The sequence below is a fragment of the Zeus faber genome (assembly GCF_960531495.2).
Source record: "Zeus faber genome assembly, chromosome: 6".
NCBI lineage: Eukaryota > Metazoa > Chordata > Actinopteri > Zeiformes > Zeidae > Zeus > Zeus faber.
In genome coordinates, this window is record NC_137201.1 from 27,231,801 (window position 1) to 27,251,550 (window position 19,750).

Below are 19,750 nucleotides of genomic sequence, written 5' to 3' on the forward strand. Positions count from 1 at the left end.
TGCCTGCCCCGGAGTCTGGTCTAAACACTGGATGGGAGCCTCATCTGGAGGAAGACATCCTGTGTGGCCTTCAGCTGCGTTCTGCTGGGTCCGGAGTCTCAACCTGCCCCCCGCTGAGGGGCCTGACAAATCCAACGGGCCACCTGCATTGTTGAGCGTGGGTAAAAAAATGCCTTGCAATCATAATTTTTTCGAATTTGTCTCAAACTATTCTTGAAATTTAAGAAAGCTTTCAGAAAGGCTCAAAATGGACGGATACGCTTCTAGGATGTTATTGTCTCGGGTTTTTATATTCTCGAATGCACAGCGCTTCTGCATGCTTACATGGGTGTTGGTCGCGCTGCAGGTATTTTCCGAAATTGATGTCACTAGAGTGCGTTGCTAACCTTCAGGTTTAGTGTCGCCCCGCATTAATTTGGCCCTCTAATTGATGCAGAGCGGGTTGGATGGAAAGGACAAAAGGACGAAAGGACGAAAGGACAAAAGAAAGAAAGAAAGAAAGAAAGAAAGAAAGAAAGAAAGAAAGAAAAGGTGTACGTGCAGGCGCCTCGGGTTTGAAGAATGGCGAGGGACTAATCCTCCCTTAGATAAGATCTCTCGGTCAATTTCCGCCATGTTTTACTAAACACGAGCGGCGGGGGCCACGGGGGCCGCAGATCGAACTCCCTCTCGTCTTCCTCTCGTCTTCCTCTCGTCTTCCTCTCACCTTCCCGGCTGCATGTCTTCATCCAGTCGCAGGATCTGGATGGCAGTGAACAGGCAGATGAAAGGCAGCGCACAGTGTTTACTGCGGTCGCAGATGGGTTTTATCAATGCGGGGGAGGGTGGTCTATTAGGAGCCGTAGATAAGGGCAGTTTGGATGGTGGGAGAGTGCATGATAATGTGGAGTGGACAGTCTGAAAGCGGGATACTTGTGAATACAGACGAAGAACAGATTATGCATTGTAGTCGTATACTTCCCGAAAAGCGATAGGTCAAAATGTTTGTTTTTTTTGTTATTCGATTTTGACAAATGAGTTTTCCGCGCAGCTTGGAAGGACACAAAGTGCCGGCTCGCTCAAAAAAGGAAAAAGAAAACCCCCCAAAAAAACACAACATCCTATGCTAAAAAAACAAAAAAAAACAAAAAAAAAAACCCACAAGGAGAATGTGAGGGCGAGCGGACCACCGGGCGCTGGGAGCCGGTCCAGCGGAGCGGCAAACACAGCCCCTGGACCCTGGTAAACATGTGCACGTCACGCCCCATGGATGTGACTCCAGGAGGAACGTGCGAGGGAGTTGTTCTCCAGCTGCCGGAGGCCAGAGGAGGCTGGGAGGCCAGACAGTGTCACACAGTACAAATTCATGGAACATAACAAACCAGCCAAAAAAAAACAAAAAAAAACCCAACACAGTGCATAGCCAAAGACGAAAGGTCACATCACTTGTAATTGCTTTGGATTTTCTTATTTTTAATCTTCTCTGTGTTTTTCTGGCTAAAAGTATCCGGGGCGCGACAACCGCAGTACGCGCAGACTTTCGAGTTTAATCAAAATCGATCTCCATTTGGAGCGGATATTAGCGGGGAAAAAAACGGTTGTAATTGTTGTAACGGAAGTGGAAGAAGGTTGGCGCGATTTGATCGGTTCGAGGAGCGGGGCGCTTTGTGACATCATTATCCGAGGTCATATAAGTCCAAGCTTCATCTCTCAGAATTCAGTCGCATTCCAGCGGCTTGCGCCTTGTGGACTGCGTAGCGTTTGCGACACGCACATTTTGGTATTTTTTTTGTGTTTTTGGAGCTTATAGAGCTTATTGTGCGTAATCACCGGTGTCATGACATTTCACTGCATATATATGTATGACCGTATGTATATGTATGTGACAAATAATCTCTTGAACTTGAACGTAGACAGACAGATTGACCCGCTGCTGAGTTTCAAGGAAGCTCAGAAAACTGTAACTCGGTAAATAATCCGTCACGGAGCGCGTTTTTGCACCGCAGGAAGTTCTAGGAACCTTTGGAGGAACCGTTCCTTTCTTTTGTTTCTGCGCTGCATGATCCAGGAACGATCGTAATTGTTAAAACAAAACTAAACCAGGGCAACATTCAGTGACGTAAGCGCACGGCGATTGGTCCAGACGTAAGTCCACGGCAATTGGAAGAAACACATGAAAAATAAGATATTTCATTTAAAGAGATGTCTTTATTTACACACAATTTATTTTTAAAACATTAAATCTACGTTAAAAAAAGGAAAAAAACAGCGTCGCTTCGCACCGACCTCGCAGTGGACCTTCAATCAGGACAGGTTTTCCTCAGTGAGACCCGACCGAGTCCCATCGCCGGTCAGTAAAAAGTGGATAGAAGATCCATCCTTCGAGGTTGGTCACACCCGTGTCAAAGAAAAGACCAAACAGTTCTCTGAAAACCTTGAAAAAAGTTCCAAAACAAGGAGTCGAAAAAAAAACTATGCAGGGTTCAATGTAAACTCGGAAAATTGTAACTCGTGTTGCGCTTCACAGAACCCGGAAAACTGTAATACACACCTAACATGACTAAACTGGACCCTGTGTATTTCTGCCTGCAGCTATATTTTTATTTTATTTTTTATGTGGGCCTACAGCGTCATGACACAAGATTGTATACATTGTATTTGATGAAAAACTCAAATTTATTTCATTTTATTTGTCTAGGGCTGTAGATTTCAAGGAGATAGGCCAATAGGCCAAAACCTTTGCCCAATATGACCTACAACTCAGTATTTCCTGTACGAAAATACAGCAACAGTATCAACAAACATAATTTAGGAAGTCTACCAAAGTCTCATTATTGTATCATTATTGCTACGGCTATTGAAAACTGGTTTACTAACCATAACTAGGATAATTATACCCTGATGTATGAGTCAAGTGGAGCCTAGTCTCACCAAAATCCCAATAAATGTCCCTGTTTTTCCAAGCCATGCTTGATGGGGAGTGGATCCCCCTGTTAATCTCAAGTAATTGGTCTCAACAAAACCTTAACAAGATACCCGGGACGATGTAAAGTCATTTTATTTGGGGTGTCACAGTGTTATTTTACATTCCTCTTGGTGGTGACATTCTTCTGTATCCAGGCAGTGGAGGTTGAAATGAAATAACCTGCTGCAGGCTAGAATTGGTCATCAGGACTCTCTTATGGGGGGCCCAATAAAGATGACAGCTCTATTTGAGTTACTAAAAAAAAAAATCCACCTCACAAACAGGAGCAAGTGGTTTAATCCCACAGCACCAGCACGCCCTCTAGTGCTACGAGGAACGGTGTGTGTTGGGCGGGAGGGGTTCTCTACAACAACAACAACAACAGTCAGCTGTTTAGGCTTTGATTCAATGCTTGATTTTTTGACGATTCAGTTCTTGGCATCAGAGACTAAATAAGCATCCCCCCACTAAACCGGTGTTTCCCAACCTGAGGTGCCAGACCCACTAGGGGGTCCCCAGAGATCACAGGGGGGGGGGTCGCAAGGGATTTGAGGCATATTTTTCCTAATAGTCTAATATTAGTTTAAAAAATACACAGGACTCTTAGTTCAAATATAAATCATAACAAAATCCATCACAATATATTACAATGACCTAAAAAACCCGGAAAACATTGCTCTACCATAAAAATATAACCCATTCATACCAAAAACGATTGCCGACTGCTTTATATTTTTTGAGGTATTGCGTCTTTGAAACAGGGGGGGAGTCAGATTGAATCAGGTTTGATTTAGGAGCCCTCTGAGGAAAAGGTTTGGAAACCCCCGCACTAAACCATCCCTTCACCTCCAAACGTTCTCATATGCAGCCCCCTGGTTGGAAAATAAACGTTCCTATACAGAGAAAAAAAGAACTGGATTAGAAATCAATATATGTACCTCAGAGTTCCATTGGGAAAATGTTCAATCATTTGGATAACTTTTGAATGGCCACTACATTTACATGAATTGGGATTTTGTTACGTCTCAACTGAAGCCAAATAAACTCAATCTCGTTTCAACGCACAACTCCAGTCCATAAGTGCCGAAACACTTGCATCAGAGAAAATATTTTTTCACGCTGAGGACGTGTTTCCTCGCCCTGCAGTTCTCCTTCCGCTTCCCGTGGAGCCAGTGGAGGCGGGCGCGGTCCGTCGCGTCCCGGCTGGCCGCCGCGAAGCTCCGGTCCCAGTACACCTCCCCCAGTCCGCCCAGGAAGAAGGCCTCCAGCCGACCACCCGCCTGGGCCACCTCCGAGTCCGGCTGCGCGCCACAACGAAAAAGAGAGGGGTGAGGCCAGGGATGCACCCAGGACACTTTTACGACACAATCCGAGTCCCAAATCGCATCTAATTCCAAGTACCGATCCTAAATATTACTTTGACTGAAGCTGTTGGTGTGGGGGTCATGAGGGCATCATAACTAGTAAACAATCCACCTGCTCCAACATCCCCTGCTTCAATGTGTGACAAGAAGCGTATAATCAAATCACCTTTCTTCGATATCGGACATGTATGATATGTTTCTTCATCATGTTTATACATTGGCAATATTCTCCAATTCCTTCATGCCAGTACCCTCTTCAGCCCAGAGTTGACCAACAAAATAAAGCCCGTACTAGTATCAGTAATACTAGTCATGGTGCAACCTTATTATTTTTGCCGTGCTTCTTCTTGGTGGACAACCTAGAGTCTCCAATTATCCGAACACCAGTGTCTTTGGAGGTGGGAGAGAAGCAGAACGGTGAATGGATGGGAGCGTTTCGACGTGGAGCCAAAGTCACACGTTAGTTGAGGAAAATGAAAAGCAGTTTGAGCCGGTTAATATTTCGGGAATTTCCACGGGGGGTGGGGGTGGGGGGGCGACTTACGTAATTGAACGTGGCGCAGTTCTTGAACATGAGCATGACGTCGTCCACAAACTGCTCCGGGGTGAAGTAGTGCAGCGTGTTGCATTTGTCCAGCTTCCTCCGGATCAGCGACAGGTCGATGGGCCTCTTAATGATTTGGTAGTAGTTACGAGCCTGGGGCCCGATCATCAAATCACCAGCTACGTCAATACTTTACATCAAGTCAGTACTGCTACTTCATTTTATTGATGTGACAATTTTATCATGAAATCGCTGAGCTTCAAGCAGGGTTCTTTAGTTTCCAGGACATATTGGACTTGTAATGACATTTGAAAAATGCTGTACAGTTATGGTCTTATTCGGTCATATTTTATGGATACTACAGTACAATGTACTTCTATCGTATTAAATACTCCAGCTAACACAGGTGACGGGACTGACCAGGGGGCTGACAGGCTCGTGGAACGGAGCGCTGAGAACATGACAGGATAACATCAGAGTCAGCTTCTCACACCTCTGCAGAGGGAAGAACACGCATTTTCCTTATTCCTCATATAAAGAGGTCATGAGCAGCCTTGCACGCTGTTGTTCATGTGTCCTGCAGCTTACCCTCTGGTCTCGGGCGGACAGTGTGTATGGAGTGTTTATCGCCACGCTGGATTGCGTCTTCTCGCATTCGTAGGCCTCCGCGGGCTCCTGGTCAGTCCTGCACAGAGTACAAACCCAGTCCCCACTGTGGGAGCACAGCATCGGCATCAACATCAGACAATCCAGCTTGTTAACCAAAAACCCAAGAGAGGCGTAGCAATTAGAACAGCAAGTGCTTTATTCGGGGGGGTAGATACTCACAGAGGGAAGCTCACCAGAGGAGGTATATGGCAGGCGAGGTGGTAAACTTTTGGGCAGTGGTCGCAGCAGAGCAGCTCCCCTCCGACGAGACACACGGCACAAAAATCATCCGACTCCGTCTCGTCCCTGGGCTGTTGGCTCGGCACGAGTTGTTTGTCTTCATGTCCCTCTTTATCTCCTCCCTCGCTGTCACGCCCAGGTCGTACTTCACCTTTGGATTCAGGATCAATCACCAGCTCCAGGAGCGTGTCGCCCTCCGGCCCCAGGATGGAAAACTCCGGTTCTGGGTCCACTTGGATCACTATGTCCTCCTCCCCCTCCGGATCCAGATCCGGCGGTTCTGAATCCGTCTTCGCCTCTTGATCCCAACTTGATTCGACCTGAATGTACGCTGCGTCTGAGTTCGATTCCCAGCCCAAGCCAGAGTCCTGCTCTACTTCAGAGGGCGAGCTGTCGGGGCGCAGTTCGGTCCGGGAGCTTGGTTCCGCGTCCGGTTGGTGCATTGGTGACGGCTCGTTTGACTGCGACACATTTATGACCTCCTCCATATGTGCGGTATGTACATTTGGTCCATTCTGTTCATATATAGTGACAATACATAATATACAACGCAAGGGGAAGAATGGAGAACACAGTATTATGAACTTAACCTGTCTCTTTGGAATCAGTTCTACACTGTATGAATATTACATAGCAAACACACACTTTTACCACAAATTTACTGTAGTGTAAGGTCTGAAAATTGTTGTGCAATGAAAGATGGATGGCTTGTTGGATGGATGGATGGATAGTGGATGGATGGGTGGGTGGGTGGGTGGATGGATGGAAAGACGGGCGGACGGATGGATGGATGGGGTCGATGGATGATGGATGGATGGATGGATGGACTGATGGATTGATGGATGATGGATGGATGGATGGGCGGGTGGGTGGGTGGGTGGATGGATGGGTGGATGGTTGGGTGGATGGATGGATGGGCAGATGGATGGATGGGCGGATGGATGGGCAGATGGATGGATGGGCGGATGGATGGATGGATGGGCGGATGGATGGATGGGCGGATGGATGGGTGGATGGATGGGCAGATGGATGGATGGGCGGGTGGATGGATAGATAGATGGATGGATGGATGGATGGATGGATGAGTGGATGGATGGATGGATAGATGATGGATGGATGGATGGGTGGATGGATAGATGGACTGATGGGTGGATGGACTGATGGGTGATGGATGGATGGATGGATGGATGATGGATGGATGGATGGATGGATGGATGGACGGATGGACGGATGGACGGATGGACGGGTGGATGGGTGGATGGGTGTACCTTTTGGCGCTCTGGATGCCATGGCAGCCGTACCAGAGACACCACTGGCTGCCGACACTGATTAGACGCCGCTTTACTTCTGAGACGTTCCAGGCATACGATGGCGACACAGGAATTACCCAGAATCCTCTGGGCCTCCGGGTGAATTCTGTGGAGACACGTGAGGGCAGCAGAGCGATTTGATTTGATTGTGCAGTTAATCTAGCCTGGCTACACTTAATCAATTGCATAAGGTAATTTGGGAAGTAATACTGGAGATAAACCAGGCTTCAACCATCAATTCGGTTTTGGGAAACATAGTTTTGCAGTTTTTTAGTAATGTTTTCTCTTTCGCTCTCTCTTTTAAGTGCAATTTAAGACGCTTTGGGAATGCTGTTTTCAGAGATGTGCTCCACAAAAAAGGTTTATCATTCTTCTTATTGAGTTGCACGTTGATTTACCTAATTCTTTTCAGTAAAGATTCTACGCTTTTCTTGGGTAGAGCAGAATGCCTCTGCAGTCCTTCAGGCAAGGGAGTTGGAGTCATCACGGCTTCTCCAAACTGAGAAACGTCCAGCCCAGAGAATCTTCCACTGGCAGGCTGTTCAACCACATTTCAGTGACTTCAGTCGCATTCAATATTCACTCATTACGTAAATTAGACAAATTGACACATACTAGGCAGATTGAATAAAGTAATAAAGATTTGTGAAATAGCTGTAGTAGTAGGAGTAATAATAATAATAATAATAATAATAATAATTTTATCATTATTCTTATTCTTCTTCTTATTATTATTATTATAACAAAAGGAAGATTATCAACAACAATAACAAGAATAACACCACAATAATCATACCTAATACCTAACAGGATCCTTCATTGTTATCATAATTATCAAACTAAGTGGTTACTTTACCCTCTTTTCTTCCTCTTCTTCGACACAGATCTCTTCATTCAGCCGCAGTCGTATTCCTCTCCTCCATCCCTCGTAAATCTTTTTCGTTGTCCCCCTGTTCCTCTGTATTACCAGCTCTGTTGTTGGGCTCTGCTCTGCTGCTGTGGTTTCCACCTCTGGGTCAGTCTCGGGTGACGTGGCCTTCGGTGCCAAATGAGTCCTGCGTGTGGGTTCCTGAGGTGACGGCGCGGTCCGCCTTTGGGGGAAAGTTGCCATGGCGTTGATGGGGCAATTTGGCCATCTCCAGGACAGCGGCCTCCAGAGGTGAACAGGCGGAGGAGGGCACATAGGGAGATCACTCTCCTGGGTCTTACAAGTGTTGATGGGAAGGCAAAACAGAATAATAAACACATTTTCAAAGGTTAAGAACTACCATAGCACAGAAAATCAATTTATTTTACGAGCACATCATTTAATAAACAGATAATTGAGCATTACAGGTGTACAAGTAATTAAATAAGAAATATATCACAGACCAAACAAGAGAAAAGATGGATGATTACAGAATGGTAAAGAATAACAATATAGGTCTAATGCATTTGATTGCATTACTATTGCATTCTGACAGGATCACTACGAGTGGGTGTGATGTGAGTATAACGTCCCTGAATTGTAATTAGATGGTATGTTAACCACTCAGTTAACAATGGAAAAGAATGTGGTGTTTTCAATGTTAATAACACAGTGTATCCAAAAAACATGATGGCAATAAATAAGTTAGACTTATCATTATTTTTGAATTTACAGGAGAGGCACATACAATTAAAGGGGGTGCGTGGCTCCCTGGGTCACTCTCAAATTAGATAAACGTATTTATTGACAATGAATTGTTATTAATCAATTAATCAAACAAAGATGTGAAAATACAGGAATGCCCAGCAGAGAGGACTGTTCAACTGAAAGGGAGTGGACAACTGCAAAATATAAATTATATATAAAAATAATGAAAACTAGGAACATATGTTCAGTATGTTTCTGGTCTGTTCTGATCCTATTTGAAGGAATGCAAACACACTTCTTATATAATATTGCGTCACTCTGTTTATTCTCAAAGCACTGTATTTCCATAAGAAACGGGCATTCACCCGCGGCCCGCTAGGTGTCGCTGTGGGTTATTCTGGCGCTCCGCAAATCTCGCACAAAATCGAGAGATTTGCAAATCCCGTTCCTCTTTCAACTAGCCTCCAAGATGGTAGGTGCTATCATGGATCCCTGTGCTCGTATATTCATCCAAATCTACGTCCATCCTTGCTCTTGTGACAGGGAAATGGCCGTTTCTTGATATATATAAGCCTGCTGTCGTGTAACAAGGGGTCCCCGGGCTTTTTTGGCACGCTCTGGGTGTAAACACCGTACAAATGCCCCGTGTTGCTGGTCTTTACTAGGCCGTCGGCTTCGAGTGCTCGGCTGTACCCGTGCGTTGAAACGGCACACACCGAGCGGCTTTACCCGCTTGGGTTTGGTTCACACCGGCCGTCTCTAAGGAACCGGTGTAGGGGTGCCGTGCAATTTGTTACGGTCCGCGGAGGACTTTCCCCGGCCTAGCACTATCTAGCTAGGTTCTAGGGCGCTGCACGGTAGCCAAGTGGTGAACGTCGGCACCGTGTCTGACAGGAAGAAAAAAAAAACCAACACGCGATAACCTGTGTTTGTAGGGTTCTCACCACATCGTTCACGTTTTTCCAAAACACAATACTCAATAGAAATGATGACAAAAAATATGAGCTGGAGTCAGGAAAATGTTGATAGAACGTGGGTGCCGACTGGCGTCGACGCTGGTATGGTCTGAAGCTACAAGGCGCCTATTTGTAAGCAGCTCTTTAAAGTGTCTTACCCCGGGATCCAGCCCCAAGTTACCCGTTTATACCCGTCCTGTATGTTGGGGTTGGAATGGCAGTGTGAGAAATCGGGGTGGCTGCTCGTAGAACGTCACTGGTGAAGAGAAAACGAACGAATTCCTCTACTATTCGCTGCATCGAATGGTTTTCTCTGGCTGTGCTGCAATTCGTTGGTTTCACTCGGGGCCATTACATTGTTAAGTAGCCAATTTCTCCCCGGAGAGTTAAACTCTACCAGAGATTTAAAACGGTCTTGCATGCAATTTTGGTTGTTGTACTCTGTCCTTCTGCCGGTGGGCCAGTTCTTTCTCTAACACAGTTATATGATTGCTGTTATTATTCCGGTTTGCCCCAGACTAAAGCTGAACGTTTCTCATGATTTTAGCTTCTGACTCCCAAACGGACAGTTCACACTGTTGATCGAGTGTCTGCCTGTACCAGTGTTTTATTCGGTTTTCTGTCCGTCCCGATAGTCGGTTTGACTGCTTCCACAGAGACTAGAGTCTCACCCTGACACGCATCCTTGTCTGGGTGTGCTAGAGTTCTCTAAGATTAAAGACTGTTCCTATTCACCGACCGGCTCTCTTGTAGGCCTGTCACCCACATGGGCGGTTACATTTTTGTGCTTAAATAGATGGGTACCGTAGGTCCTGTTTTGCCCTCGATTGACCTGTGATATGTGTCTTCACAGCCTACCAAGAAGACCAAGACCCGGAAGCTCCGTGGGCATGTTAGCCACGGACATGGCCGCGTTGGTGAGTATAGATGACATAACTGGTCTGTGACTGTTACTTCTGGATGAATGTGTGACCCACACATTTCTTCTTTTACAGGTAAGCACAGAAAGCATCCGGGAGGTCGTGGTAATGCTGGTGGTATGCATCATCACAGAATCAACTTTGACAAATAGTAAGTGCTTGGGCTGTCTTCGTCACTTGTTGCCTGTTTTGTCAATGTACCGCTGTTTATATCGATACCGCAGGAGTAACTTCCCTTGTCTTTGGATACACAGCTTCCAGTGCTCCATTACCACATATTACTCTATCAGCTTTAATGGGTTTTTTTCAGACCCCTGTATGTGCAGAAGATGTTGCCCATGATTGTATTTTAACAATTGCACCCTGTGTGCTGCGTGAATTTAAGTAGAGGGCTAGGTGGTGGTCATGGTCTTTCACTGTGCCCTAGGAGCTAAGGATGCAGTGATATATTTTTCAATACTGGTTATAAGTTGGGTGTCAAAAGAACATTTTAGCCTGGTATCAGACAGATACCGGATACCACAATCATTGCATCCCTAGTCAAATTCACTCAAAGGTGTATGCTTTTGCCTGGACCTTATTTTTCCTAGACTGTAGACTGGTGTAAGCTGCAGGACCTACCACTATTGGGGTGCCTCTGCTTTTGATTGTAGAGTCCAGTTTGATGCAGCTCAGTGTGCTGCAGTCCTATTAACTGGGTGGCTCTCTGGTTTGCCAGACAACTACTGGACCCTTACAGCTTTACTTATTTTTTTGTGGGTCTTATCTCAGCTGCTACTTATTTGAAAGATTCACATCTTATTGGAGTAATGTTGTGAGTAAGTTGAGATTTTTAGTGCAGTAAAGTATGATCTCCGTCCATTATTGGGAAGACAAACAGTATGTTTACATACAGATGTTTATCAGAATGAGATGAAGAACCATAATTGGATGATATTTTTAATAAGGTGTATGTTGGCATTATCATTATCTAAATTCTTTCAGCCAACTTGACATGGCTCATTTGTTAGTTCTCATCTGAGCCTTTGCTGCATGCGCAGACTGAACACGCCGGAAGAAATACGTTAAAGGTCGGAATTAAATTAGAATATGCTCTGGCCTTTATTCCGACTAGATATTACGGTGACTGTTGACGTGACAGTTGAAATATTGAGAAAATTACCTTATTCACAATAAAATGGGAACTTCAGTGTTCATGTTATGCACTGAAAATTGACATATATATATATATATATATATATATATATATATATATATATACCCATAAAGTCACGTTTGAATTGAAGCTTGTGGTTTTGATATTTCTTCTAGTCTGTCATCCAAAGGATCTTTTTCCCAAATTTGAATCTCGACAGGACAATTTAATGCCTTCTGTTGTGCTCAACAAGACAAACCAGCCAAGCTTCAATAGAATTGGGTTTTTCTTTGGGGGGGGGGGGGGGGCTGGTGCTTGTGTAAGCATCATCTGACGTAGTTTGTGTTCTACCGTGTCTCCACAGCCATCCGGGGTACTTCGGTAAGGTCGGTATGAGACACTACCACCTGAAGAGAAACGCAGCCCATTGCCCCACCATCAACCTGGACAAGCTGTGGACTCTGGTGAGCGAGCAGACCAGGGTGAACTATGGCAAGAAGCCCCAAGGTCCTGCCCCTATCATCGACGCTGTGCGCGCCGTAAGTATTTGTGCATTTAGAGGCAGTAGTTGAATTGAAGGAAGAGTACTTACTTATACATACCTATAAGGGGATATCATGATCAGCTGCAATAATTGATCTATAATGGAAAAAAAACACGCTTATTTTTTCACAATAATAGGCTTACTCTGTCATTGACTTTTCTCTATCTTGTCCTGGGCCCTGCATCGTGAATTGAACCTTGAAACGAATGTGTTAGTGTCCCGATTGGCCAAATTAACCCACTAAATATAATTTCACCTTTACAGCTAACAATCTCCAATATTGTTTACATCTAATGCTTATCTTTTGCCCTTCCTGCTTGAATATATACATTCCAGACACTGCCATTCATTTTAGTTTTACTTTAGAATTTCTGCTTGAAAAGTTGTAAATTAATTAAAGCTCTTATTAAAATAAATACCTGCTGAAAAATTATCATCTCAACTTGCACGTCCACTGATTAATGATTAATTCACATTCACTCTGTCCCATTGAGGCTGCAGTTGTTTGCTGTTTAGAGCAACAGAGCTATTTATATTAAAATCCTCCACCTGAAAATGTTTTGAATGGTTATGTTCATTCTCCATGATTGACGATGGACTTAAAATAATATAATTATCATTCCACTGCTACCTAAAGTGATAATTTAAATCTGGTCCTTGGAGCTGTTCTGTTTGCACGGTAATGTACTTCCAGTGGTTTGTGAACGCCTCACAATGTGAAGCTACTGGTTTTGGATGTTTCCCACCGGTGGCTATTTTCCCATAATGTTCAACTTTATTGATGGTGATATTTGGAGATTGACTACAGGTAGTGCTCACTTAACAACCTCCCTGTTTAACGACCATTGGGTCTTAAGACCAGCTCTGACCAGACTTGTATGCTGCCTACCATACCACGATGTTTCAGCGTCAAGCATCTCATCGCACATCACCCTTTATACACTATCTATACTATAGTGTGTGTGTGTGTGTGTGTGTGTGTGTGTGTCACACATCTGGTCCTCGCTTATCGACCAATTCACTTAATGACCTGGTCCTAGGAACGGAACTCGGTCGTTAAGTGAGGAGTACCTGTATTCTAAAATTCGACATCACTGTTAAACCAAAACTTCCTTTATGACCAAAATATGCACTTAAACTAGCTTGACACATTGTCTGCATCTGTATGTGCACAAATCTTGGATTGTTTAAAAAAAAGTTTTACTTAAACAAGGTCGAGACACAGCAGAGTTCACACAAATGGCGATAAACCCTAATTGAACACATTCATGTCCATTGACCAGTGCCATCTTAATGAGTATGATGAAGATATTTATTTGTCATTGTTTTTCATGATTCACCTTACATTATTTTTATTTTCAGGGTTACTACAAAGTTCTTGGAAAGGGCAAGCTGCCCAAACAGCCTGTGATCGTGAAGGCCAAATTCTTCAGCCGATTGGCTGAAGAGAAGATCAAGGCTGTGGGAGGAGCCTGTGTGCTGATGGCATAAAGTTTTGGACAAAAATAAAATGTACAAATGGATGTATGGACCAGTGTTATTTGTCTGAGACATAAATTGATTCCAGTTTCTTTCCTTTTAAGATGTTTGAATGTGAATATACATAAGAGATCAGGTCATCTCAGTGACTCGCTGTATCTTGTAAAGCCAGGTGTTGTAGTGCAAATATTGCTGTCACATTTGGGCTGCAGTGATGCAGTTGCCTCTAGTCTGATAATTAAGTGGAACATTGCCACCTCTTGCATGAAAGGGTGTGGAATTCAGCTCACCTGGTAATGGTGTATTTCAGATGCCTTTGCAGATCCATTAGTTAAATGAAGATTGCATACCGTCCACCAGAAGTGAAAATTGAACAGGATTGTTCAATTTTGAAAGATTTTGATATCTAGTCTAGTTATATCTTTGCTTGTTATGGAATAAGCCAACCATTCCACTAAGAAAAAGTAATGCTGTATTTATTCTAATCAACCACTACGGCTGTCAGAGGTCTGGACATTGGAATTATAAATCCATTGAACAAACTGACCCATGGCACTATGCGCACAGCTGCCCAGCCCTGGCAGAGTTGACGTGCTCAATTTAGTAATTAAGCGAAAGTCACACCTTGACAGTACAAGTGCAAATGGTATCGCAGCAGTGCATAACTACTGCAATGATAACTAGTAAACATGAATAGCCTTGTTGTATAAATATAATACAGGTGAGATCAGTATGGCAGTGAAAACAACTGCTAAATACGCCTCATGAGATCACGTACAGAGACAGAAAATGGGCCCTGAAAACAATGAAATACCCGACCGAGTAACAAAATCTTGATTTTGTGAGCGATATGGGAGCGCGGGGAGACCAGCAGAGGACACCGTTCCTCAGGCCGGGCTCCCGGTGCGCCTGTCAGCGGGGTGGCCGCGGGGGCGGCGGGGGCGGGGCTCACCGGGGCAGGATTTCCTGTCGGTGGGGAACATGGCGAATGAATGAACGTCACTTCGTTTGGGCGCCAAAAGTAAGCGACACCTTTCCCCCGCCAGAACTTTTGCTCGTTCGAGATTCGAGGACAAACCGTAGCGCGATTGCCATTTTCGGGGCTCGGCGCGCACGCGTAAACAAAGCCGGCCCGCGCGCCCGGGTTCGTTGACGAAACTGCGCGAAGCTGTGCTCGATCGTGACGACACGTTTAGAACCGCGCTTCCTTGTGCTGCGTTCCGGGGAAACTCGGAAATCGGTATTTCAGTGTCTGGAAACCCCCCACGCACTTCCGAGATCCACGCGTTCCACGGCCTCTGTTCGAGAACACACGGACGCGCGCACTAGATTTGCGTTCGTTCCGCGTGTGATCGGTCGACAAGACGCATAACGCGTTTCAACACGACATAGAAATAGGAGGCAGGGCGACTGGTTCAAGACAATGTTAAGGCGTGTTTTAAACTTGAACCCGATGCACTTTGTTCACCGTCACTGTGACGTCACCTCTGTTATCCCCGTAAACGCCGATCTGCCCCCGAAAGTTCCCACTTAGGCGGCCGCCGCTCTGCGCTTCCCCCGGTTGGGGTCGGGGCTTTTCCGAGTTCCGCCCTTTCGGTGGAACGCAGCATAACACTTTGCCTCTGATCGACCGCTCCACCAGTACACCTACACCCAGGCCTCGTCCGGCAGCTCCACTGGTATGGCTCATGGCGGACCACGCCTGGATGGAGGCCACCATGCGCCGCTCCGCCCGCCAGGGCATGGAGGTCCTGGAGCGGGCCACCAGGCGTAGGGTGGACTGGACCGGTGTGCGTCCAAACAAGGACCGTGATGAGAAAAAGTCTCACAAGGTGCCCGGTTGCCCCCCCCACACAGTCCCCAAGCAGCTCCACCTGACTTCCACATCCCACCCACATCCATTGAGCCTTTCCTTCTGCTTGTATCATTATCACACGTCCTTTATTTTCTGTTTGCAGACAAGTTGCACAAACATCAACGAAGCCTTTCAAACCGTAACAGATCACATGGCACAGACCACCTGCCAGTGCAAGGTGAGACGGTGCCTCATTTGCTTTGCTCCAGCTCCCATAATAATCCATAATAACACACCGGCCGCGGTGGAGGAAGCTGTTCCCTGACGCCCTGATGCAAAGTTACCTCAGTGGAAGGGAAAGCACCACATTACGATTGCCTACTCAAAGGAATGCGAAGCCGGCCTCACATTGCCGGGGCGGGCGGCCATATTTGGGGGGATCGCACCCCAAAGATGGCTACCGGAGTCCGTAGCAACCCATAGCAACCGTAAAACTTCACATTCCCTCCAAGTTCTTGCTTAAATGGACTCAGTTAAAGGTTATTAAAAGTAAAAGCACTTGTCATATCCAGAGCCCTGGCATACCAGTCTGTAATACGGCTTGAAGTGTCAGTGATGAGTGCTCATAAAGTGTTAGTGTAGGGTTTTTCTGAAGATGAGTGCTCATAAAGGCCCCAGTTACAATTTTCAAAAATAAATGGCATAGGTGGTGTCAGTAATTTACCAGGATATGGACTCAATCAATCATTGATGAGCAGTTTGATAGATCCAGTCCAGGTTTTTTTTTTTTTTGGGGGTGTTAAATCTAACACCTGACTGTGTTAGATTAAAAAAAAAAAAAGTATAGATATTTGTTTTGAAATGCATTGGAGTAAAAGCCGGAAGTCTCCGAAAATGAATATAACTACAGTTAGTACAGATACTTGAAAAATGTACTGAAGTACAGTATCACATTGTCAATGTCATATTCCCCACAAGGAAGATTTTTGCCCACAAACACTATCCTTCTAACATCTCTATCATGTGATTTATTTTATTGTATCTTGTATATTGCAGAACTTGTACGGGTCGCCCCAATTCACTGAGCCCAGTGAGATTGAGAGGGCCCACGTGTTGAGGTTTCACACGCACCCGGCCCCTGGGAGGACGACACCCACACCTCCAACTAGGAGACAAGTAATGCTGCTCTGCTCCTGCACTTTATTCATGTTGCATTGTTTCCTGTTGGGCCCAGTGAACCTATAGACGTACAAACAAAGGCAAATATTTATTCTGCACGAGAAAGATTGTCAAAGGGCAATACGTGACATTTGAATTTACCAACACACCAGTCCAATGTACACTACAAACATGACATCTGTAGATACTGTAGATAGATAGATAGCTGGATGGATAGATGTGGCAATATGCATTAAACCTGAGGATTACCTGAAATGATTGCCAATTTACATTAAAGCTAAGAATTAATTCAAAGATAGAATATAGGGATATACAAATTCAAAAATAAACCTAAGATAAACAATAAAAAGGAAAATGGAATTGTGAAAACTCTACAACCAACCTAACCAATTGTTTAAAGTGTCAGCTTGCTGTTTTCCCACAAACACTGATAGGATTTCCAATGTGTGATTTATAATGTTTTTTTAATGTATATTGCAGAACTTAAAACATTTTTTTTTCCTTGTATTGCAAATAACACATTAATTGATAAATGCAATGTGTTCAACAGTTCTGGATGTTTTTCCCCTGGATATTATGTATGTATACATATAAACAGTGTATACATACATACTTACATACACACATACACATACAGTATGAGGACTTTCACATAGAAAAGTAATAAATAAATAAAAATTAAAAATATTCGCTAGTTGTGAAAATAGTAAAATATCTGTATACACATATACTGTATATCTACATATAAAAATAAGGTGAATATTGACAATTTGCTGCGTCTATGATATATGTCCCACTTTTAACTGTGACGGATCTCCACATCAATTTGGTCCAGAAGAATAAATTGAAATATGTTGAAACAAATAAATGAATGAAAAAACAGAAAATTAAAAAAATATATATACATATATAAACTATATTGCAGAACCTTGATGGATCATCCCATTGCACCGAGCCCAGTGAAATAGAGAGGACCCTTGCGTCGAGGTCTCATACACGGCCAACACCTGGGAGGACGCAACCGACGTTCCCCACCCGGACACAGGTAGGAGCCTAGGGATGTTGACTTCCAGTCGTCGCACCAAAGGGTTCCTCGTGTTGTCCGTGCCGTGAGTTTATAAAACGATGATGATGAAAAACATCCGGTCTCGTAGTTTATTCAGCAACATTTCAACCTCCGTCTCTCACGTGCCCAAAAGCTCGGCCCCCCAAAAAAAGAAAAATCAAAAGTGTTGGTCTGTTCTTTCGGGCACCTTCTAGTCAGCTCTTTGGATGTCCATCGCCTTCTCTTCAATAGTTAATATTAACATTTAAAACATTGAGGCGTTAAAAAGGGTCTCAGGATGTCCTGTTGTCTTTAGACCAGCTCATGGCCCGCTGAAGATTTCCACGTTGAGGTGTACCCCGGGACCTACGCCGTCAGCGCCGTCCTGCACGACTCAGCCAGGCAGACCAAGCTGGTCAACGTCAACGATGGAGAAAGCATCAAGATAACCTTTAACCTCTGACCTTCTGGCCTTCCCCTGCACCCCTCATTCACAGTCACATTTGAACCGTTCCGCTTTTGACCGCACATCTGCATCGTCCAAATGTTGTTTACATGTATATCTTCACTTTAGAGGTCGTTCCTTTTTGTATCGTGACCCCTGCTTGAGATTTTTTCTTTTTTTTTATGCCAATAAGATTTTTTTTTTGTCTTCTGTCTGCTACGCAATGAGAATCCATATTCTACTGTATTTAACTTAATATGTGATATCATTAAGTGATGATGTCAAAGTTCTGCCTCAGGTTTGTGTGATGCACTCGCAATATATATGCACATACTGTATGCCACATCACTATGTTTGAATAAAAACAATATATTTTTTATCAGTAAATGTTGATTTGTGGCAATAATCAACACCAATACTTTGATCCAGAAATCAGCTCAAGCTTGTACATGGACCAACATCAGGTGTGAACAGCAGCAGCGTTCTGGCCCGAGAAATATCCCACCGGCGGTCGAGGTCTGAAGTCGGTCGCTTGAGAAATGTCTCTGATGGTTACTCCTCCTCCGTCGGGACCAGGGAGTGGTTTAAAAAGCGAGCTGTGATTGGGTAACGCCCCCCTGACTTGGGGGACAGGAAAGCCGAACCTTGCAGGTTGAAACGCTCTCCTCGAGTTCGGGATCCCTGGATTACATAAAGGAATTTTATCTGGAATGTTCAGATGTACAAATTGTACAGCAGTAGCATGTTTAAACGTTGTTATTGTGTAAATTTCAGTGCAGTAATTATGTGGAATTGTGAAGCCACATTGTGCGAAGTTTCCACTGAATATGAAAGGGTATGGGAGGGAACAAGTTGCTGCAAACAATTAAAGAGCCATCATGAATGGCCAGGATATTGGCTGGAGCTACATGTACCATAGTTAAGGCCTGAGTGTGTTGGTTTTAGATTTACAGTATATTTTAATTCTTGTTTACATCAAAGGTCTCCGTTCCTTAAGCAAAAAAAAAAAAAAAAAGTTATTCCCAACCACAGTTAAACAGCAGCTGGGTGTGGGGCCCCTCACCTGGCTTTCTGTGTTGTGGCTCTGGAGAGCTCCTCCTCCAATACCTCCACGGAGGTCGCTCTTGTTCACTTCTCGGTGTAAACGGAGGGGGTGACCTCAAAGCGGTGGTCTCCTCGGACACAGCGGAGGAGGAGGAGGAGGCGGCGGAGGCTTCGGATTTACTCCTTCCCGTTTGTGTGTCTTTGAGATTCTGCAACAGGAGATCCACCTTCCTCTCGAGCTCCGCCGTCTTAAATCGAGCCCCGCTTCCCAGGTGACATGCACAGACGGGCGGGACCACGGACAGACAACCGCATGAAACGGGATGGTGGCAAGAAGCGGGTGCGGACTGACAGGGCTGGGCGCAGCACGTTTGGCGAGCGCCGGGAGGGCTGCACATCCGAGGCCAGCTCTGCGGCGCCGCCGGTTGGAGCTCCCCGACTATCCTTTCGTGATGAGAGGCTGTGATGTGTGCAGCCAGATCCCTGGGAACGTGAGCTAGGCAGCTATTCCACATCAGGACCACGAGGCCGGTGCCGTTACAG

The 19,750-nt window shown here is 45.0% G+C and overlaps 2 protein-coding genes across 2 annotated transcripts; both read left to right on the top strand.

The window, feature by feature from the left end:
• Nucleotides 1–9,102: 9,102 nt before the first annotated feature.
• rpl27a (ribosomal protein L27a) lies at nt 9,103–13,743 on the top strand. The gene is made up of 5 exons (XM_080001971.1): nt 9,103–9,137; nt 10,475–10,538; nt 10,617–10,692; nt 12,041–12,215; nt 13,583–13,743. Exons 1-5 carry the CDS (start codon nt 9,135–9,137, stop codon nt 13,709–13,711), a joined length of 447 nt encoding a protein of 148 aa, XP_079858097.1. The 5' UTR covers nt 9,103–9,134; the 3' UTR covers nt 13,712–13,743.
• A 1,644-nt stretch (nt 13,744–15,387) lies between these two features.
• akip1 (A kinase (PRKA) interacting protein 1) lies at nt 15,388–18,181 on the top strand (the record flags this gene model as incomplete). The annotated part of the gene is made up of 4 exons (XM_080002910.1): nt 15,388–15,531; nt 15,658–15,732; nt 16,551–16,670; nt 18,035–18,181. 4 exons carry the CDS (start codon nt 15,388–15,390, stop codon nt 18,179–18,181), a joined length of 486 nt encoding a protein of 161 aa, XP_079859036.1.
• Between the last annotated feature and the right edge of the window lie 1,569 nt (nt 18,182–19,750).

What these genes read in the sequence shown, in the direction of transcription:
- rpl27a (XM_080001971.1), top strand. An exon ending in AGAATCAACTTTGACAAATA is followed by an intron (nt 10,693 to 12,040) that starts GTAAGTGCTTGG and finishes GTGTCTCCACAG; the next exon opens with CCATCCGGGGTACTTCGGTA. An exon ending in TCATCGACGCTGTGCGCGCC is followed by an intron (nt 12,216 to 13,582) that starts GTAAGTATTTGT and finishes TTTTATTTTCAG; the next exon opens with GGTTACTACAAAGTTCTTGG.